This window comes from Anabas testudineus, chromosome 8 (assembly GCF_900324465.2).
Source record: "Anabas testudineus chromosome 8, fAnaTes1.2, whole genome shotgun sequence".
NCBI lineage: Eukaryota > Metazoa > Chordata > Actinopteri > Anabantiformes > Anabantidae > Anabas > Anabas testudineus.
Window position 1 is genome coordinate 4821064 of NC_046617.1, and position 23866 is coordinate 4844929.

The 23866-nt window shown below is 41.0% G+C and overlaps 1 protein-coding gene across 1 annotated transcript in view; it reads right to left on the reverse strand.

The window, feature by feature from the left end:
* Positions 1-23439, reverse strand: part of doc2a (double C2-like domains, alpha) — a 45571-nt gene extending 22132 nt beyond the window's left edge. Inside the window, exons 1-5 of the mRNA XM_026375701.1 lie at positions 23394-23439; positions 11710-12039; positions 6903-6982; positions 1036-1110; positions 344-453 (exon numbers count right to left, since the gene is read on the reverse strand). Of these exons, the coding sequence (XP_026231486.1) occupies positions 344-453; positions 1036-1110; positions 6903-6982; positions 11710-12034 (590 nt within the window). The 5' untranslated portion in view covers positions 12035-12039; positions 23394-23439. The remainder of the gene's footprint in view (positions 1-343; positions 454-1035; positions 1111-6902; positions 6983-11709; positions 12040-23393) is intronic.
* Positions 23440-23866: the final 427 nt, after the last annotated feature.

Genomic DNA, 23866 nt, shown 5'->3' on the forward strand with positions numbered 1-23866 from the left:
TTCATAAATCTTGCCCAGTATCTACATTGAGTACATTTCTCCACTGATTATGTTCAACTGCACAGTCCAGACTGATGGTTTAATGTTGTGGGCGTTTACAGACAAACCAGTAAAAAAAGAATCGCGTTCTGGTGTTAAATCCAGTGTTAATACTGGAGGTTCCTGCTCTGACAGTTAAATTAATTAAAGGTGACAACTGAGCTTCATATCTGAATGTCAAGATGTCCCTCTGCTTGATTAATGGCTCTAAGTGTAATCAGTCCGAAATGAGATCCAATGACACCGGTCATGAATTATTCCCAGTCATACACACACACACACACACAGGGACAAAACCACACACCTGAGCGTCTTCCTGTGCATATCTTCCTCTGTGATTCCGACGTAAGTGAGCGTTTCATTCCACACTGGATTGAGAGAGTTACGGATTGTCTTCGTTTTCAATTTATTGGCCTGAAGGACAGACGGACAGATGCATTGACAAATACAGATTTTTAATTTGACATCTGAGACTTTACTGTAGTTCAGAAAATACAGAATATGAATCTTGGTAATTTTATTTATCTGTTTTTTTGCTGAATAACATTTAAACCAAACTAAATTAAAAAGTTAGTTCAATACATTCAAGATTTTTAGGTGATATATTTCACCAAACCGTCACTGTGGTTGGTGCACTGACAGGAAACTGATTCCATAAACTGTTTAAGACACAGTTCCCATCATCACCGGAGCAGCGGATGAATTCTGTTGTTCAATCACTGCAGCAGTTATTTAATTTTGCAGGTTTATTTTTCTCTGCACGTCAGCTGTGAGGGAGAAGCTTTTAAATGACCTCCCTTAAAAGATGCTGCTACTGCAACTTTTTAAAAAAATATACTGCACAATGTGCACCTACTTGAAATGAGCCACAATATCATCACTCTAACATACATCGATTTAACTCACATTTCAATTGCTACTATAAATAATATCCAGTTCAAGGTTTTAAGGTGAGTGTAAAGCATATTCACAGCTTGTGAAGCGTTGTGTCCTCACCTTACATGCTCCAGGCAGCAGATGGAGTTTGACGTAGGGGTCAGCTAAACCATTGAAGTCCATCGGTTTCAGACCCTGCGGACAAAAAAGAATTCACTTAAGTAAATGAAGTCAATCTGTTATTAATTTTAAAGTCTTACTAAAACCCAACTGTGTTCTGGGTTTTTGCTATCTCTCAGTTTCAGCCTAATGGGGGCTTGTTCACTGGCAGTGACAGATCTCTGGACAGATCTTTAGATTCCAAATGTCAACACTTAAAGGCAGCTCTAGACTTTTGCTCTGCTTACCTGAATGATGTAGAGGACATGGAACAGCTTCCTGTGGGTTCTGTTATGAACAAACTCCAAATGAAACCTGACATATTACACTTTAAGCACTTCTCCATAGTTTCGTTTTAAACGACCTGAATACACAATGCCTCCAGCCACAGCTGCCACCTTAGCTGAGCCATAAAAACACTAGATGGATTTTGAGCTACTTGTCTTTCTCTCACGCTGCCTTGTACCTGTCACACTGCCCTGCACATTTAGCAGACTAATGTCACATTAAAAAAAAATCTGTTCCTGGGGAAATACAGCTCTGTTGCTGGTTTTTGTCTTGAGATGAGAAAAGACAGAGGCCCCCTCTGTTGGCTCAGCCTTTCTTTTAGGCATTTGTGTCTTTTTTGAAATCAAAAATAGACACAAATTACAAATAAAATCTTAAATAAAGATGATGATTACTGGCTCTGATTCATTCTTTAAGTAATTTAACAATTTGCTGGTCAACTCCCTCTTTAAAAAGTTATATAATCACAGTCTTGTACCTGACTTGTATAGTAGCTGATGTGTAATTAGAACATATGCATTTAATGTAATCTGTTCTTATTACCGGCACATCCACCATTCTCCTTCACATCAATGTGAAGGTGTAGATGTCTTGATTCTGAAGTTTAAAGACTGATATAGATGGCAGGAAGGATTATTTTTTCAAAGAGCTAAAGGATCCAATGACACGGAGTCTCTTGACATCATCGATAGACGTCAGATCTTCATGAGCTATTGCTCCCAGATTTATTTCAACAGCTTTGACATTTGCAGTGATTGCAACCCCTTAGATTCTTTTTTCACAGCATATTTAATATGGCTGAGGGAACAGATAGAGACTGTGACCTTGCCTGGTGTAGAATTTAATATCACACGCGATTGAGGAGCATGTTTTACTTAATTAAATTATACTTACAATATGCTTGTAGATAACTCTTTATACAAGCACCTAGGATATGTTGTCTCTGTTGAGGTAACCTAACATACACAGTATACCCGACGCAGCAGCTCAGCTATTAAGCATTTAAAAGGGTTTAATGTTTCATGCTAAACTTGAGCATGACACAGGATCCATTAGTTCTAAGTTAACATGATGAATTGAGGCTTGTTAGTGCAGCAGCCCAACAAAAAGAAGCACAGCCTATGTATGTGCAAAAAAAAAAAACTGCAAGTGCACGGCATGGCTGGTCAGTTTGGACTGCTTGTGCTTTCCTGCTAACACAGCCTATGACGAGCCACAAAGCTCTGCAGGCGTCCTCAACACCGTTTAGTTCCGTCCTCCGCTCCGCTGAAGCAGGGAGGCTTGTTGCAAACAGCAGCATTCACTGCTAGAACACAAACCTTAATCTTAATCTGCCAGTCTGGGATTCATCATTCAACTACGTGTGCAGTAAAATGACCCACGTGTGCAGTGAAAGCAGCACTTACTGTACTTTCCTTTGTTGGTGGTCGAGATGTGAACAATCTAAGCTTCTCCTCTTCATTGCTGAAAAGTGCCTTCACCACAGGCAGCGCTGAATTGATCCACCTGTTTATGTCTGAAACCGTTTTCTTTCTCTAAAGCATGAAATGAGTCAATGCCAGGAGGCAAATCATTGTCATTCAAGTAGGCACTCAAATAAAGAAAACACTGGGGGAAACAAAGAACACAAAGCTCAGTGACAGCAGGTGCCCAGATTATCTTCAATTCCTGAGATAATGAAGCAATTTACAGCTCACGCCTGTTTCTGTCTGCGTGATTTTCTCTAATGTCGTACCTCTGCGTGTTGTTGTACTGTATACTGCTCTATTATAAAGATTTAAACTCTACAAGCAAAAACATGTAGCTGCCGTATGAGAGTCTCAGACTGGAAACCTGCGAGTGAGAAACCACACCATCCTCTGAATGTGTTCATTTAATAAGACAAAGTGTTCCAAAATATGTACTCACTTTAATTTTACTGCAGGATACATTCGACTCAACTTTTTCTTTTGTACTTTGGTTGATAATAATAACAATACACAGTCGCAGGATGATACAATGATAATGAAGCTAAAATGACTTTTGAAAATCCCTAACACACACATTAACTGGACGCAGGACGCTCACAAATATACATTCTTAAGGCTCGCACCAGCTACAGCTGCTGTTTGCACCCCCCCCAGCTCTCGATAGATTCAAATGAGCGCAGTTACACTGCGGGGCAGCTTTATGGTACCTTCACACATACATCAAGTGTTTAGCAGTACATTGCCTTTGGTGAATCTGTATTCTAACGATGTGATATGCAGAGAGTGTCATTTACATACTCTGCTGGACAGATGCTGATGTTTCCACCACCATCAGACACGTCGACAACGTCAGCAGTGTTGTTGTTTTTCATAGAGAACTGTCTCTCAGCTTCATTTTCTGCTGCGAACTACCACTTTCAATCGACTCTCGCCCAGATGTAGATAAACTAACTAACTAATATGATGCCAAGACTTTCTTAAATTCCCTGAACCTGAGTCAGCATTTCATTGACAATGAATGCACAGCTGTTACTTTATGTAAATATACTGTAATGCAGAGAGTTGTTTTGAGGGATTCAAAACAAAATGGAGAAAAGGCCGATTGTTGCTGTCTTTCCTTTAAATGTCAATGTTAATGTAAGTTTATCAGAGGGACTCTCATGCCTTGTGAGTCAGTAGTACTGGATTTTTTTATTTCACAGAGCAGTGAACTTCAGAGGCTGCAGTGGAGGATATTAATAAAATCCTTAATACAATTTCAGGGCAAATTCAGACTTATTGAGCTCCTCAGAACTGTGACACTTCGGTTACCTGCTCAAATGTTTCCAGTGATTTGGACAGGAATATTCACTCCAATGCAGACTTTTATCCACTGTGAATGTGGCTGAAGATGGAGCTTAATATAACAGATGGAAATGATATGCGTAGCGGCCACACGCCTGTCGGTGTGGTCGTGTGCCGGTGCAGTTTGGTTTCTGCTGAATAGCGTCGGACCGTCCTTCTCATTGACCTGTCAACACTGAGTCAAAGAGCAGGTGTTAGATGTTGGGAGGTGAGATAAGAAGCAACAGAGCCTGCAGCTGCTGGTGTGTTTGCTGTGAAGAGCAGGTGTTGAGTTTGGGACAGCAGGAATTGCCTGTGAGCCTCTTAGATCGTGACATACCTGAACCCACACACTCTCGCACTCAGCTCTCTAACAGATTAGGTGTCTGGTGACTTGTCTGCTGTAGATTTACAGTGTTGCAGCCTGTTGTCTCTTTACAGTCCCCAACTGAGCTGTAGTTGTTGTCTCTGACTCAAACTGGCTTCCTATGTGACAGCAGGACTTGAAGTATGATACACAGGGCTGTGAAAGTTGCATCCTCGTAAATAACTAACCACATGGACGAATCACTTTTACCTAGAGAAGGAAGCTTGTTGACCCTCAAAGAGCCTTAATTTGATTTGACCCATTAGGTTCGAATTAAACCCAAGATAGCACATACATTATTGTGCACACTGCAACGTGGGACCTTGGGTTTTGCTTTTCAGAAAACTGCAGTTTAATGGATTTCCTTTTGCATTCTGAGATCATTTCTGAATCTGTGAATTTGGCTGCTTTTGAGTTGAGAAAGTTCAAATAATAAATCTGGTTGCTGTTACATGAACTACCTGAACCTCAATTACTTGTTACTTGAAAAATGTCTTTTGTGACCTATGGTGGAGGTCTGCTGAAGATACCGGGTTCACAAGAGTCGAAAGGCATGAATATGTCTGAAATATGAATGAGACGTCGAGGGCAGCACAGGTTCTCAGCAAGATGTGATATCCTGGGCGTAAGGAATGGCTGGTGCACTGTCACTTAATGTCAGGTGATGACTGATGCTCCTGTTCTGCTTCATTTGAGACATGGAAATAACCATATAGATGATAATGATGAGAAGGTAAAGGGAGCAGTGATGAGCAGGCCCTGAGCTTTGATCGGTAACAGATAGACACTGGATGAATGGAAAACTTGGACAGATTAGACAGGATTGAAGTTGACTGCCAAAGATAGAATATTTCAATATTTTATTTTATCACTATGTCCTCTGAGTCACAGCAATGAGAAACTAGACTCAGCCAATCACTAATATGTAAAAACCACTTTTAAGAAGCTAATCATCTCCATCAGCAGCTTCACAATCCCACTGGAGCCATGAATTCATCTAGTCATTACCCAGTCGTGGTGTATGTGACAATGTAAATGTCTGGAGCTTTCTCCAGCCAGCCGTTAGGATTTCTGCGGCGTCCTGTTTGTGTCACGTCTGTTACCCTCACTGCCTAAACCCAGTAAGTGAGTTTTTCCACTGAGTGGAAACACATCTGACACGGACACTCGCCCGTTGAAAGGACAACTCCTGATTCAGCAGACATTGTCTGGAGTTCACATGAGAGGATGGCTTAGGACAGAACTAGCTAAGCCACCATGACTGGAGGAAGAAAAACAATGCTTGGAAGCATAGCACTTAGGAATGAACTACTTTAAGCTGCACCATCGCTGTTGTGCAAGTTAAGACTTTTTACACAAGTGAAAAATGGTTCAAACAAACAATACATAACACATTTACTCTGATAAATAATAAGATCTCCGACATCTGTCATCAGAGATTGAAGAAACATTCTCTGTGTGACTCTTTTCAGCCACTAAAAAGTTCAAGTAGCAGCGTTTAAACTCTGTGGTCCATGTACCGCTGGTTTATTTGGACAACAAGGATTTGAAACACAGCGATCGAAGTGATCCTGATTAGTGCTGGCTGGCACCGTCATGCAAATGTTAAATTCTATCAGTCACACCAGAGGAGCAGAGGGATCCACACTCTCCTCCTCTCTCTGCCACTGTTCCTCTAGCTCTGCCCTCGCCCACCCCTGCCACTCGCGTCAGGGCTCACCTGACCAGCCAGGGCGCTTCCTTACTCTATAAGTGAGCTCAGCATCATCTGTCAACAAGGACAAATCTCATTGATTTAAGTGTTAACCTGATAAATTAAACACTGGATATTTTCAGGGGCTCGGAGAGCAGAACTCTATCTCCAGAGTATGTATTTCCGCAGCAGTGGGCGTTTGTTTTCATGATAACAGGCTCAGCTCAGGCGGTGGTACTTATCTTCAGCCATGCATCCAGCTGACACTGACAGAATAATATAACATCCTCGTGAGCTGCTTTATAATTTGCAAACAACAAAAATGCTTCTAACATTTACAATGAAACTTAAAACACGGCGTGGGACTCATTGTCTCGCCTTTCCATTGTTGAAGTTGATTGTTTGGCTCATCTTGCACGTCTGTGCAGCGTCCTCTACGTGGCAACTCGGTGAGCTTCGAGTGTGGGCATGTGTCAGTGCTACATATTGTTTTTGCCTTTCCAGCCATGCACTACCCACAATATCCTCTGACCTGAGCGACAGCAAAGCGAGAGATGATTATGATAGTCCTGAGTCGAGCAGAATGAATGAGTTGAATGTCCACATACTTTTGTGTATTGTCAGGAGGCCTTTCCTATTTGGCTTCACGCCAAACACACACAATATCTTTCCAACAGAGCATCCTTACCTTGGCCCGGAGCACGGTGCAGTGCAGCTCACTGGTGCTCTGCTCATATCTCAGCTCAAACTCCAGTGTTCCCAGGGCAGCTGGGGGAAAATAGCACACAGAGGCACAGAGGAGAAACCCAATTATCATAACTCATAAAAAAACATGATTTACAAATGTCGCATCAGTAGACAGGAAAAAAATTGCATTGTTGTCAGAATAAATTGAAAGCATGCAAGAGAAATATCTCAGTTACACCATGCTTTCAGAGGATAGAAATCCAATTTGGCGGAGCAGCACCTGTCACATGAATCTGAACACAACACATCACATGTCAGCACGGAAAAGCCTTTTAAAAAGAACAGCAAACACATTTGTCAGGGCTGATTACGACCATGCGCACATACTGTGTGAGAAGCATGTTCACGTACGAAACACACGCCAAACACGGCCTGATGCTCTGATTACAGTTAGGTACAGTAACATGAGAGATAAAGCATGTGCCATTCGCAGGGATTAGAGCGTTATCAGTCCTCGGCTCTTGAAAAATAAAAACAAGCCACTGGTTAAACACGTTGGATTTTCACGACTGTAAGAATGATCAAGCTGCACTGGCAACATGCTGGGTTCCTGAGAGATGTAGGGCATCAGACGCTGAACCTGACAACTGGTCATTTCATTTTTCATCACGAGTCCTAGAGGACGACAACGGATGCTACATGTGCAATTTTTTCTTATCAATGGGCGCACTGAGCTTTTCTGCATGCGGCTGCTAAGCGTGTAAGTTGCTGCTGCTCATATGCAGAGGTGCAGTTTCCCTCTAAGACCAAGTTCAAGGAGTCAAAGAAGAATGGAGTGTAGAATGAAATTTATTGTGGCCTTTTGGCTTTTGCATCCCAGCGACCTGGATCTACAGCCTCGAGGCAGGAGAGTGAATTTATCACAAATGACAATAAACAACCTCAAACAAGCACTAACATCAAACAACTGCAGTTTCCCCCATGAGGGGTTTCTGAAGGCCTGGAACAGGTTCCTTACACTCTTTTCTCTGTGACTGAATTGAATTAAATGGATACCAGTACCACAGCTGCTGTCTGGAAGACACTTCAGATCATTTGCATTTTATTTCTAAAACCGCGACCGTGCATCAAAAGCAACACAACAACAGCAGCCTCCAAGTCTTTAGACAAATTGATGTGCTCAGATGTGACAACAGGACTTGAAATCTGGCTCCAATTATGCCGTGCTGGAAGGTAACTAAATACACTGATTTATTCGAAGTACCTTAATGAGCGGGCACAGGGTTTCACTTCATTCCATGTTTCAGGGTGAGCAAACTGCACTGCTGATCTAATAATGCTCTTATATATATAATATAATAATAATAATAATAATAATATTTTACTGACAATGTTTTAAGTTTGAAAACTCGTCAGACGTGGTTTGCTGTGATCGTTCAGTGAAGAATAGTTTGTGGAGCCGCGGTCGACAGCTGTGATGGTTAAATTGGAAGCGTTCCAGTTCCTCAGATGCACTTCTTAAAAACACAGCTGTTGTTCAGTTGTTTATCCTCAGTTACACTGTGAATAAAATCTTCAAATAACATCTTGCTTCTGCTCAGCAAGTCTCACAATGCGTCACGCGTTCTGACACAGGAAAGTTGTGTCGGTAACGTCCACACAGTCGACCCTTCTTAATATGCATTAAGTTACCTGAATTCAGAAAAGGTTTATGTGCAGAAAAGCAGCTCATTCCCCACTGAGCAGGCACTGAGAGCAGACCATCCTGAAGCCAGTGGGAGAAAAATACAGTTTTTATCTGGTCGGCAGAGAAACATCTTCAGCCATCATGTTATGGACATACCCTGAAAAGTGGCAGGTTGTTGGTTTGATTTTTGACTCCTGTGAAGCCTTTCCTGTCTTTGATTATACATTGTGGCTGACCTTGTTCTACATGAGCAGTATGTGCAGCAAGTGTTCTTCAAGGTGCTTTAATCTGCGCTACCTGTAATCTACAGTTTTTTAATGATTTACCATGAAGTTGTGTAAATACTTAGGGAACTTAGAAGAAGACCTGCAGACTTAAACTTACATTCCAATGATGTACAAATATACCTTTGGCATATGATTGTGTATTTAGTGTTTCTGTTGTTCTGTAACACCACTTTCCAGAAGCCTCAGATGTCAGCGCCCCAACTGACACTGGACAATAATTTACATATGATGTTATTAATAAGTGGCCTTGGTCATCACTGCCCACATACTAGTTACCACAGCTTATGAATTTCAGATGTCTTTAGTCAAATTATTCATGCAGAGTGAGGCAGGCAGCAGAGTGTCTGTATTTCCGAGTACATTATGTCGTCTATTTCTTTCCTCTGCTGACTCCACTGCAGTCCTGAGCTCAACATACTGTAGAAATAAAGCAGCTCTGAGAGCTCTTTCCACTTCAGTGTTTCATGCAGGTTTTCTGAATGTTTATGGTTCTGATTTCCACCCACCTGCACTGACTTACAGCAGCCTGCGGCTCAGACAACAGGCTGCTGTAATATCTCAGTAAAACCACGCTACACAAACGCAGTGCTTCACCATCACTGTGCACTAATGCTCTGCAGTGGTGAAATCTGCGCATGGGGGTGAAATCTCTATAGGATTTATTTGTGCAGAAATTTTGATTAAAAAAAAAAGAAGTTCTTTGTTATTGGAAGTGTCTTTTATGTTTGATCAAAGCCTGGAGTTTTAGTTACATGAGACACACTGTCAAACTCTGACACTCTGCTCCTCCCTCAAGCTTTCCCTGCACTGATGAATGTGAAGTCTCATTATTTAAAAAAAATCACAAAAAAACATCATCGACCAGTGACTCTAAGTAAAATCTGATAACAAATACACGATGAGGAAATGAAAAATGTTAAAAACCCATAATTAGTCTTTGTTTTGGAGGGGATCTGAGTCACAGAGGGGCTTGAAAACATGTCAGAGGAAAAGGCAGCTCTGAGACCAGCACTCAGCCACAGTCATTTATCATAATTTATTCTCATTTTGTGACTAAAGGGATGACAGAGAGCACCAAGGAGTGATCTCCTTGGTGCTCTATTGATTGCAGTGAATCCATTTGAGCATCTGCATCCTCCCCCCCACACTATAGCCTGTCTGTCCACTGCCCAGAGTGGCGTATCTTGTTAAGTTCAGGAAAGAACACCATTACATTTGTACAAATTGAGAAAGATTGTGATGACATTCCCCATGTCTAATAGGAGTTAGCCATTAAAGCATCATTAAATCATAAAATCAGAAGAGGAAACAATATTTTTTCCAGGTAAAGCTTTGTGTAACATATTACAACTAGTGAAAGTAAACCTGTTCAGCTTAATACATCTGTGGCAGAAAATGAAGGCAGGCACCTCACATCTGGGTACTGAGCCCTGAATCAGTTTCCAATCACCTTAAGAAAACCATATGGCTTATCAAAAAGAGCTAAAAATGACCACACCACAAAAGAACAAAGTCAAGTGAGCTGATTATAAGTGGCACGTACAAGTGATTTGAGAGAATTTTTGGCATTGACCAACAAGTTGTTACAGAGCCTGTAAATTAATATATCAAGAGACCACTATAGTACTGCATGTTGGACAAATCCCAATGTATGGAGGTTACGTTTTCAGATGTATGCTTTCCTGTTATATTATAGACATACAGTACGTGTCCAGTGCAAACCACAATTTACTGAATTTGCTGTTGTTTTTGTAATATCAGTTAGTGGGGTCATCCAAATACCATTCCTTTCTATGTCTTGTCTTTTTCTATTTCTTTCAATTGTCTTTCAATTTGAATCTCACTTTGAGTATTTTAGGAACAAGTCCTAAATCCTGAGAACAGGTTAACATTATGTGTTAACATAATGACTTGAAGAAAGCTGTACCAGGCGGTGAGAATAGATAACGAGCAATACCGATGCCTTATTCACGTCAGAAGCCCCTTTTGCAGTGCACGTTCAAAGTAGGTGTGCAATGCACTGCCTGGCTGTGCAGTATAAAAGGTACAGTACCCAACTGGTGTAGGCGGTCCCTGCTGAGCCACTTTTAAGATGCCTCGAGAGGTAGTGCCACAGGCAAAGCGAGTTCACCCAACCTTCTGTGAAAAAGCGTTGAATCAGGTGTTGAGGGGAAGGAGTGTAAAATTTTGGTGACGTTTTATTGTGAGTCCAGCTACTGGAGTTGTTTCTCCTGGGAGACATAGTGCTGAACTAGAGAGCTGGGGAGACTCACAAAGGAATGCTACAAGGGGCTAGTAGTTGGAGGAAGGCAGCAGAACAAGGAGGTCTTTTTTTTTGAGACACAGCTCAACAGATCATTTGTTTTTATGCTTAACCACACTCAAGTTTTACTTCAGCTCTGACTCTAGCCTTTGTCAAATGCAAAACACCGCTTCATTTACCAATTACTGAGCAGTTCCAACAACCACATTTGAAAGCTTGCCCAGCTCACATAGCTCATAACACCTGCAAACACACCTCTTCTGAGTATCTGCTTTACAAGGACGACACATGGGTTTTCGTGCCTTTGTTGAAAATGAGTGGTGCAAATGTTGCATCGTGTTTGCACATGATGGCTTTCTCTTTACCTAGCTGTCAACTGTCTGCTGCAAAGCTGACCAGCTTCTTCATATTCACAGGACAAAGGGCTCGACTTGAATCAGCCAAGAGCAGCCAAACCTGTCATGCTGTGTCATGCAAAAAGTTTTCCCTCCTGCAGTTACAGTCTTTATGCAGATGTGTACAGATGCACAATAACACAGACACACAGACACATGCCAACAGCGAAGCTCACTGCAGTCGTCACTGTCCGAGCTGTTGATCTCCACCGATGTGTCCACGCTGCTGGTCAGAGACAACGACCCGCCCCCCCCTGATCGGCCATGGGCCAGCAGAGGGGACAAGAGGTGGCTTCCGCCCATCCCCGAGGCCACAGAGCCAGGGCTGAGGACCAGAGGGGAGGTGGCAGGGTTTGGGGAGATAGGGGTGGGGGAGGTGGGGGAGAGACGGGGGAAGTAGGCAGAGATCTGTCGGATGGGTCTGATGGGGCCGGGACAAACGTCAATGGCCATGTGTTCCTGGATGGAGATGCTGAGCTTCTTTCCTCTCCGCACCGTCATAGAGTCTGAAAGGAGGGGGATCAATCAAACCTGTGAGCAATATATTTGAAACCACACAGAAAAAAGAGAGAAACAGGAATGCACAACAAAAGTCAGACATCGAGCAGAATATAATTAGCCCCAATCCAAAATGCACCGGACCTGAACAGACCTGAACACAGAGAGAACAAGCGAGCAAGATATACAGAGGTACAATGCTCCGCCAAGTAATGAACTGTAATACAAGTGATTTCTCTTGCACTTCACACATAACTAGACACTTGGCCGCAGCGTATTATAAACAGAAAGAAATAGTGCATTTGTCAGTGGAAGATTAATCTACATTGGGTGGTTTGAGATAGCGTAGATGATTGAGATGCGAGTCAAAACTATTGTGTGTGTGTGTGTGTGTGGGTGTTTATTTGTAGTAATTTTTGTCAACAGATTCAACCTACAAAATGTCCCTTAATAACAGGAGCTGTATTAAATGTGCATCCAAAGCCTGATGTATCTTGTTCTTCCACTGTTAAACAATTAGAAATGTGGAATAAATGAGCCACATTGTTAAATGATTACTATGACTCTTTAAAACCAAAGCTGAACTGGCAGAAACATTACAGCTCACATTCCCATGTTTGTGCAGACCTGGCAACTTCACCATCACCCTGCTCCCTCATCATCAAACTGTGTCTGAAGCGGTTGGGAGTGATCACATGAAATCTGCGCCGCGCCGGCACAAGCACCCGATTCCCCTTTGTTAATGGACACACAGCAGAACCATGCTTATTTTTTTATTGTTTTGGACACCAGGCCTGACACAATTTAGCCCTAAGAGCAGCCTCTGCAGCCCCGTACGAGTGGCTGACAGCAGGTGTTTAATGAGGAATGTGCATGTGTGAGAGTGTGGCACATCAACACAGAAAATGAATTGAATGTGTGCGAAAAAGATAGCATGCAGGAATCATATTAGAGCTGGAGACAGCAGAGGAAGAGAGAGAAAGTGTTTCACAATGAGATGCTGCCAGAAACTGAAACCAATAAACTAAAACTTGTATTTGTTTATGCCAGCTTGTACAGTCTATGCTCGCTCAATGCTAATATAAGCCAATTATGCTAATAGGCCAGCAATATTAAGCTTAACAAAGCTTTTACATGTAATAGTAATTTTTAAAAAGGGAGAACTGGCATGTATTTATTTGCACCTGAGTGACAGGTGATGACCCCCTTTTAATCACTCCTGGCCAAACAAGGCTTTCACAGTTGTACCTGTTTACCCTATGTCACTCACAGCTCTACACAATGAATTAATCAGGGCTGCTGATGCTTCAGGCTCTGCTGTTGACCTTTCCAAAGTAAATTTACTGGTCAAATCTGACGTCACGGACCCCCTCCACATTTTCCCACATGATGTGACGAGTGCAACAACCTGCAGGGTCGATTGTGGAGATGTGACAGTGATTTCAAAAGATCAAACTCAAACAGTATCAAATAAACTAGAATAAAAAGAAAAATACAAACAGCGGTGCAATAAGGAATACCAGCAATCTAACACTTTGTTTAATGAAAGTATTTCATTTGAGAAAATGAATAACAATCCTCAGAAGCCAAGAGACCCATTAGGATTAAACAGAAAACAGAGCAGCTGGCGTAGTGAGCGTAACAAGTTACACAAATCGAGCATGGATCAATAGCTTCTACAACAACGCTTCTTAAACAGTCGACATCAAGATAACGAATCCCCCCTAATGCAGAAAACACTCCAGCAGATTCATCCTGCTCTGACTTCACTGGACCGACGAGTCACAAGCAGGTGGTTGGGGTTGGACGAAAGCAAGAAAAGCGTTTTAGTTAAGCTTAGAATAAGACTGAGGTTTGGCTTAAAGGTTAATAAACTTGTCTGTGTCTGCAGCAACTGTCACATTTGTCTTGGTTTAGCCAGACCACAGTGTTTGTCTAAGCTTAACCAAGTGCTGAGAGTGCTTAAACCGGATCAGAAACGTGATCGGGCTGAAATCACATTCTTTACAAAAACGTAGGTTTCTCTGGATTTCATGTGTTTAGAACATTTCTCTCATTCTCTGCCATGTCAGTCACACACACACACACACACACACACACACACACACACACACACACACACACACACACAAACACACTTTCTCCTAGCTGCAGCCACTCCCTGCTAATTAGCCCTGCTTTTGCCATTAACACCTGACTCCTGTTTGTAAGTCATCTGTATATAAGCAGCTTGTTTCCACCCACACTCTGCCAGATCATGTGATTCCTGTCTTATCTCTTTGGACTGATTGGCCTAAAAGTCTGTCAGTATTCCTGTTACAGCCCCGTCCTGAACCTCTGACTCTCCCTGCTGGATTCGTCTTCTCGTGATTTCCCGGTGTTGTTCAGCAAGTTGCTTCTGCTATTATCTCTTTTCTTGCCTGCCTGCTGTGTTCTGCAGTCGGGTTACGTGTTCTCAGCCTGACCGTTCTAGCAGGAACGTGACAGCAATGGCAATGTCAGTTGGTCCAAAGCGTCAATTGAATGGATTTCTATAAAGTCTTTTTCCAACCTTAATTTCAGTACACGTTACACTTTACATTAATGGCTGTGTAATAGTCTGTATATTATAGTGTAACCATCACAGGGGCAATTTGTCTGCACTGAGTGCTTTTACTTTTCATACTACACTTCAGGACATCTTCTTGATTTATACTATGAGCCTTTAATTGAGTAACATTAAAATTCACAACTTTTCTTTTAGTTTAAAATCATCGACATGCTACAGGGCGAGATGGGAAATGTAAGACACTCTGCTGCTTTCAGTAAGCTCAGTGTTGGCAGTGGGAGAGATGTCAAAATCACTCTTTGTAACAGCTTATAGTCCAAGCTTGTGGTGTCTTATCACTCCCCTTCACAGACGAATCGCTGGACAAACTGAATGCATTGCATCTCATCATATAAGAACACTTGATTGTTTCTTCCAGTTAAAATAAATCTCTCATTGTGTCTTACTGTAAGCTAGGGATGAACAGCTGTGAAACTGTCTCACTCACACAGTGTAGCTTTGAGAACATAATCCAATAATTTAAGCCTGTGATAAGAGAAAAAGATAGAGTAGTTTTGACAAAGTGATGACTGATGTGATTGTTAATTGTCCACAAAGCAGCTGCACTCCTTGTTATCCTGAAATGTTGAACAGTTGGTTCTAATGAAAAAACTCTAGCCTTATTATTGAGCTAAAGACGTGGCTTTATTTGTGTCACTTGTAGGAGACAGTGATCTAAAACAATAAAGAGTGGGAGAAACTGATATCAGATGTTATATCATCCCAGTGTGTAGGTCCTTCCTCTTTAAAAAAAAAACTCAGCAGGGTGTCCATGATGGCTCTGAGGTAGAGCCTCATGTCCAAAATCAAAAGAATGAGGGGGTTGATCAAACTGAAAAGCAGAACTTGACTGGACTGGTTCTCCTGTTATTATTGTATTTTATGAGTTTTGAGATGCACTAGTTTTCCGTCTGCCTTCTTTTGCATTATTGCTCATCATTCTCCTACACAGTTATTTTATTTTTCATTTATTTAGTTAGTTAGTTTGGGGGACTTGTATTCATACTTTATGAGGACCTGTTCTTGCAGTATTTTAAACTTTTAAGACAAACTGTGCTTTATTTTTATGTTTACATAAAAGTAAGAATAGTGATGGCAGAAAAAAGAATATATTACAGAACTTAACAGAGGGCAGACAAAAATAGTAATAACAGTAATAATGGAGTGGATAAACAATGATGAACAGGTGAAGAAGAAAAAAAGAAATTCGATTGTAGATTTCCAGTTTAAAATAACTATTTTTGGTGATAGTTGAAGTAATTAGTAGAGGGTTTTTGTATTTAACTCAGGCTTTGGTGATGTTTCCAGGCTAACATAGAGGTGGAGATGTGGGGATTCTGTAGCTTAGGATGGTGAATAGTTTCTCTTGGCCCAGCTCTCCAGAGGGAATGAAATGGTTTGCTGGCCCAAATGGTGTGGAGGAGAGTACATCGTGAGCAGGTGTCAGTGTTGGTTAATCTCATTTTAAACATCTTACTTTGTGTGAAGTTCTGTGTTCAGGTTCTGTTTGTGGTCTTGTTTTGTGTTAGTTGTAATTTAGTTGCTGGTCATAAAAAAGATGTCATTACAGAATTTTATCCAGAAGTCGGAGTTGAGGGAGAGAAAGTGACACTTTTTTCCTGCTTTGTTACTGTGTCTGTATTAGATGATGATCATCCTCTATCTTTTTTTAACAGAGGAGTCTAGTTAAATTCCTTTAACTTTGATGTTTTGTCTAATGGTTGCTGCTAGTGGTTCTAAACCTTGCCCGGTTTCCCAGTGAAGAGTAAAACTTTGTGAGGTGACACCATTTGTGATTACTGTTGTCCTGGCAGTGGTGTATAGTGTTTTTATCCAATGGATGAACAACTCTCCGAAGCCAAACTTGTGCAGGGTGCTAAAAAGAAATGTCCTTTTCTGCATCTAATGACACAATTGAATTGGTTTTGAGCTGTTTTTGTTGTTCAAGGTTAATTAAGTTAAACAATCTTTGATCATTGTCTGAGGGGCTCCTGTTTTAGATTAATCCTGTTTGGTCTGGAACAATAAACATTGTCTGTCTTTATTCTGGTGACTAGTGCTTTGGTGATAATTTTGTGTTCGTAAGTTCACAATTAAAAGTCTCTGTTTATAAGTGAGAGGGAGCGGTAACTGAAAGGGTGTGTTGGGTCTTTGTTGGCTTTTAGTAGAAGTGTTATAACAGCTGTGTTCATACGTGCAGGTATTTTTGAGGTATCTTTAATTTCTGTTATTACTCTGTGATAAAATTTGCCAGAAGTGTTTCTAGACTTCAGCTGGGAATCCATCAGGTCCAGGTGATTTGTTATTGGAAATTTCATTTAGTGCTTTATGAAGTTCGTCTTGGGTAAGGGGTGCATCTCAACTGTTTGCATGTTTTTGGATAGTGCTGGCAGTTTGAGGCTCTTTAGGAAGGGGTCTATATCTGAGTCATCTACATTATAATTAGGATACAGATTTTTGCAGAAATCCTGATCTTGATAATCTTTGTTAATATTCTGGGGGTTTTGGACCATTTCGCCTGTAGATTTCAATTTGGATGGAATAGTTGCTTTTTCTTGTTGCAGTTGATTTGCTAAATATTTGCTTGTTTTGTTACCATATTGGAACTGTTCATATTTGAGTTGTTGAATGTTGAATGGTGTTTTTCTGTGTAGAATATTTTCACATTGCATTTTGTGACAACTTTTGACACTCATTTAAAGTGTTTTCACTGGGGTTGCTGGAATAGGAGTTTGTTGTTTCTTTCAACTTTATGCTAAAATTTTAATCTTAATTTCAGCAATAAAAGTTTGTATTGCTGAATTCTGTCTTCAGAGGATTTGAATTTGCTGTTGTGAGTAGTATGATAAATGCTTATTCACACATTTGAGTTCTTTGGTGTTTCTAGATAAAATTAACAAATTAAATTCTCATATTCCGGTTGGTTAGCTAGCACTATCTACTGTAAACAGTATATGATGTACAGCATCTCTAAGTGGACATTCAGACTCAGGGTGTTGCAGGCATGTGGCTCAGGTACTGCTGAGAAAATGAAACTGAATAAAGGAAGTCCAGGTTCAGTGGCAGAACAATTTATTTGATGGTTTTCTTATACTCCAAAGACCAGCACTGCAATTTTCAATACTGTGAAACAGGACTTTACAACTCTGGCCAGTTCAATGACAGTCATTTCATTTTCTCCTGGACTTTGAGGTTTTTAGAAATTCAGTTCATGGATGTTAAGGGGTGTGCTGCTCCTGCACTGAAATGAACAAAGTTGGGGATAAAGCAACACTCACATTTACAAAAGAGCAAAAAACTAAACACTGTAAGTGTGAATTTGTTTACAATTGCACATGTTTCCTTGGACAGAGAAGTGCACCACCACATGATGTGTTCAGTGTCCAGCCAGCCCGAGTCCTGGTCATTAACATGAAAGAAATCCCTTGTGGCTATATTTAGCTTTTTACCTTCAGAAAACTACTTTTTACTAAACCCAAGGCTGTAGTTTTTGTGCTTGTTGGTCAAGTATACTCAAACTTCAGTTGTTTTTTAGTTGTTTTTGTAAAATGTAACAAAACTGTTCGGTTTCATAATCATAAACCAGTGTTTATGTTGTTTGACAGGAAAGGAATAGTAGAGCAGCCATTATTATGTTATTATAGTGCTTTTTTAAGAGACCCGAGCTGCCACAGGGGCAGGGGAGATCTCACCTAATCTGAAGAGCAATCAGTAGGGTGTCATTGCAACAGACACCTGCTGCTGCAGGGGCGCTATTTCAATACACACATTTCTGTGATTTATATGAGAGGGCAGAGACATCAGACGTTTGGGGGCAGGGACTTGGACTGCCTGTTCAATCTCTGTAGGGTCCAGGTATCACCTTGTGCTGCCAGCAGTGACACTGACCCTGGCCAAATGCAAAACTAGTGAAAAAATGTCTGAAAAGATGAGGAGAGAAAAAATGTCATTGGCCTCCACATGTAAAACTATTCCTGTTCTATTGTTGCTCCTCTAGTTCACCTGTTGTTAATTCATTAACACCAAAGCAGCTGAAACTGAAAAACAACCCCCTCTGCTACCTAACTGACCAGATTAATATCCCAGACGTTTAACTGAATTGATGCTAAACTCTGATTGAAAAGTGTTCCTTTAATTTTTTGGAGCAGTGTATATTAAATGACCATTTTACAGTGTGTTACTGGCTCATAGTAAAAAATGCACAGACATCATCATGAACTGACAATTTACACATCACACTTATGAATGAGAAGCCATAATTCTGAGATAGGCTTCCATAACATCTACTTTACTATTTTTAATTATTCCCAGTTATGGTATGTGCATTTATTTCATGGCTGTTGGCCCATTGTAGTCATGTATAATTCAGAAGGAAGCTGCGCTTATCAGTGGAAACATTCACCCACACGAAAGTGAAGCCTGGCACACGTCCAGTGACTGATATTCAGTCACAGTGGGATTACTAGTGAGACTTAGCATTGGAGAGTTAAGCTGAGAAAAAGGCACAGTAAAGTATGCTAATAAGGACACATGAAATGCTCCTTTCTCTGCATCCTCCCCCACTGTCCTTTTTTTTTTGGCCTATCTCACCTGCCTGTCACTCTCAGGTTTTATTGCCTTTGTGGCTTCTGCAGATGCTTCTGTTCTTGAAAGAGTGAGGAGAGGTGGTTCACATCTATAGTGCACCACTAACCTCACATTTCAAGCCAATAATCATTTTTGATTAGTGTAGAACTGATCCAGTCTCACACTGCAACAGATTAGCAACCAGGGGCTCGAGGGGGGTGACCCGCCTCTCGCCCAATGTCAAACTGCCCCCATGACCCTTAACAGCAGTATAGATAATGGATGGATGGATGATCCCTTCAGCATTTAGCTACTGTCGAGAAAACACAAGACAAATACAAAGCACTCAACCTAATGCTGCTTTAGTGTCTCCATCACCTCATGTGATCATTACCAGTCATTTGCTTTATTAAACATCAAAAACCAAATGCAAATATTTTCTAATGTCAATGATTAATTGATTATCATAATAGTGTCAAATAGTAGATTTATTTTCTGTCAATCAACTAACTGATTTATCCACTAGATGTAGCAGCTCCATCATGGTTGCAAATTAATTTCAGGAGGTTTAGAGAGTATTGTTGTGTGGTCAGTTTTATATGTCCACAAAGATGGGAGACCAGGGAGGACACCTGCTTTGAACAGTGTTGGGATCTTGTCCAGTATTAGAACAGTTCAGTTTATGGTGTCGGGGAAAGTAAGGCTTCTTTCATTAAGTTTTGGAATAATTGGCATTTATCACTGTTTCACTCAGCGATTGTTCGGCTGTGTGAAGGTCACAAAGTAGCCAGACTTTGAACTCATCTCTCAAGGTGTAGTTGTGTGAAGAATGTAAAGGAGAGCTTGATATTCTTCACACAACCACATCTGTCACTTGTCATCTGATCAGTGTCTTCACTGAACGCCTTTTAAGAATCATTAATTGATTTTTTCTTCTTTTTTACAAAATCCCAACACAACTGAACTCTTAGGGAACATGCTTGGTTTTCACATCCAGCAAATACAGAACAGCATGGTTATCCATATGGAGTAGTGTTAGGGACCAGCTGATGACTCGAAGGCCAATAATCACCCGTCCTCTTAGCTCTGATTTTGTTTTCTAGTCGCTCCTGGACTAAGCGTCTCTTTAACTGCTAAATGTGCACTACAGCGTGCGTCTGTATCTGGCATGCAAAGTCACATCATTGCTGCACAGCCAAAGGGTAGAGATGACAAAACATGTATCCAATCTGCCACATCTTGCAGCCTTTATAACCAAACAGCCCCAAAGTAGGTATGGATGAAGACCTGTATACATCTCAATGTATCTCGCCAATGTTGGAGGAATCTCTAAGAGTTGAGTTGAAAGCTATAAACCCCAACGTGGAGCCACAACTGCAAAGTTTTTTGCGCACATTGCTAGAAGAGCCAGAAGAACAGGCTCTGCTTTTGCCGGACAGTTGGATCATTTGTTTGCCGTGGACATTCAGCTCACTTGCTCTTCTTCAAATGCTGCTGTAGTGATAGTAGCTGCCGCAGCTGGAAGTTGTCGTGAGAGAGTAGTCTGGAGTCTCGAGCTGGTGCTCATCTGACTGTTACTGTGGTCTTTTCATCAGCAGCAGCTGTAGTTAGCTAAGTGTGTAAGCTCTAACTATAATTCTCTTATTTTCTAATTTTCTCCAATTGTGTATTGCTATTCAACCCAAACATGACATTTCTATACAACTAAACTGCAATTAAAAATACATTTTGCAGGAAAGAAAAAGGAAAAACGAACTATTTGTTCACAATTAACGTAACATGTTTTTGTACATGTACAACATCCTGTTTTCTCCTTCCACAGAGACATCAGATCTACCCAGTTTTTATGACTCCCTATTAAAGTAGGTTGGGTTCAGGCAGTCACAGCTCTGGGTTAAGGTCAAGCCAAAGACTGTGTGCTGGGTTAATACACAACAATTTGATAATCACTTCACACACAACATGTGCTTAACAATTTAAACTAGAGCACAACCTTGGTCGAATCATAACACCTGTGGTGGAAGTATGTGTGCACAGTTTATGCTTTCCTCTGGTTAGAGCATTAAGTGCAGTATACAGTACTCAGTACTTTGATTTTTACCATTGTAGAATAATACATTTACACTTGAACTGGAAAATGAAAAAGAAGTGAAGTGATTTGTCATGTGGCTCCATCTTTCTCAGTTGTGTGCATTTAAACTTCATTATCGTCACCAAATGTCCCTGTGGTTAGAGTTAGAAGTTGCGCAGAGAAATATTTATTTGCGATCCTCCCTCAGAAAATGCCTTTTGGACTCTTTTTCTCTCTTAATGCAACTCTTCCTCACCGCTGCCAGTAACATCAGGTCTGTGTCAGCACTGAAGCAGTATTGATTTACATGCAGCTGTTGGTGGATATGAATTATAATGCAGTGTTTTGGTGAATGGATGTTTTCAAATCTCAGTGAGAAGCCGAGAACATTTGGAAGGAGAAATGAAATAGCTTTTTTTTTTTCCTAATTTCTGCAACACGTTTTTTTGGGGGGGGGGTCTCTGTTAAATAAGTTGGTTGGCTGTGAGTGTGAATCAACAAAGGTTCAGGAAATATGAGGCAATAGTGATCCCCACAACCTCGTTTGGGTTTTCTCCCACCCAGTACAGAAAACTGTAGTTACAGTCAAGGTAAATAAAAGTCCCACACTTTATTTTTGTACTACAAAAAGACAGTGCATGTACATACCCCAACCAAAGCTACAGATTACACTAACGTACATATTAAAAATCTGCATCTGGATCAAGATCTGCGTCAAAACACACATGCAGAAAATCAAACTGGTTTTCTTGGCACTAAATAAAGGATTTTGGGACTTTGGTCAAGGCTCAGTCATGCAAAAGTGAATCAAATTCATGCCCACAGAGATCTGGCTATTTCCATTGATCACATAATGTTGTGTCAGCTGTTGCCTCAGCTAAACCCAACTCAAAAGGACCACAACCTGACTTTGTGGTATTTCTATTATTTCTTTTACGCCCTTCTGCTCCTTTACTGTTTCCCTGCACCAGAAGGCAACATGTCAGCACAGCCTGTAACCACACCCATTAGTGCACGTTGTGAGAACACAACATGAACATATCTATTATCTGCAAAATGTATTAAAGTATCAGAACACCACTCAGTATAGAGTGAATTATCTATTTGAGCGTTTTCAGATAAATTGAGGGGGATTAGACAATGATCTTAAAAGCAAAACTTCAATAATTGCTCACATAAAGCGTAAAACCAAAGTGAGACTAACTAATTATAGCTGTATACTGTAATGTTTAGTAGCAGTAGAGTAGCTACTCGGGCTGAAGGCTGAAACATGAAGGAAGATCTCTAACTGCAATGCAACTGACAGCCACTAGCTGCTGGCTGGATGCTGAATGCGTGGACCGTACGTTGCGAGTCTGGCCTTTAAACTGGTTCCAAACTGGCAACAATCACAGGGTGATGTTACACCTCACCACGCCACTTCACGTCTTTACGAACAATAGCTACTGCTCGTGTTTGCTAGTTTAAGGAGGTTTGTGGAAGAGTTCTAAATAAATGTACACAGTGATTTATGTTTTATATAAAATAGTACATCGTAAAAGTCAAACCTGAATGAACTGATAGCAGCACAACAACAACATAGACTGCAAATGTTACATTAAGACAACACACATTTATTTGTGCATAAAATTTGTTATTAAAAGAGCTTTTAAACTCAACAAGAGATACAGCCCTTACAAACACACAGAAGGAGCCACTTTAGTGCTAGTTTTTTTCTTTTATTTGTTTTATGTTTAATTTCAAGTAATGTCTATATGTTTTTCATAAAAATGTTTTACCTGAAATATAAATCATGCTCCTCTGGAATGTAGTGGAGAAGAAGTGTAGTGCAAATAACAAGCAGAAATCATGTAAAGCAGAAGTAGAGGAATTAAAATACACAAAGTACAGTGTGTGGGTAAATGTACTTACTAGTTTCCCCCTTGATGTGAAGCCAAATTTAAGAGGAGAAACAGAAAGACAAGAGGAGACTCCTACACAGACAAGTCTTTGGGATTATTCTGTCCTCGGGGGGGGGGGGATTGAATAATCCCAAAGAGGGGAGAATAAAAAAAAAGGAAGACCACACCGGTAAAAGTAAAAAAAAACAAAAAACCACCAGATGAAGATGAAGAAGCAGATACAAAATGTTTTCTTACCTTTGATTATGTGAGTGGAGGAGATTCCTACACAAACAAGTGGATGTCAGCGCATGAGGGGTCCGCACTAACAGGTGGTGAGAGAGGCAGCGAGCAGCCGAGCGGTCGAGAGAGAGAGAGAGAGAGAGAGTGGTGGTGGTGGGGGGGGGGGGGGGGGGTAGAGGGAATGGAGGGCAGGGAGGAGAGAGAGAGAGAGAGAGAGAGAGAGAGAGAGAGGGAGAGAGATCTCCCTGTGATAGATTTGGGCTTTTAACCCTTTCTGCTCCCCCTACGTCTGCCTCTCTCTTTTCTTTTTTCAGTGCGTTTTCAGTGTGTTTAATATCCTCTCGCTGAGCGTCACATTCATCAGGAATGTCAGCTGCGATGAGACTCTTCCTTTAATCACACTACACATGTATTAGATTAACTCTCCCTCACTCTCTCTCCCTCCTCCATCCCTCCTCCCCTGTTCACCCTCTCTTCTTTCCTTTTTT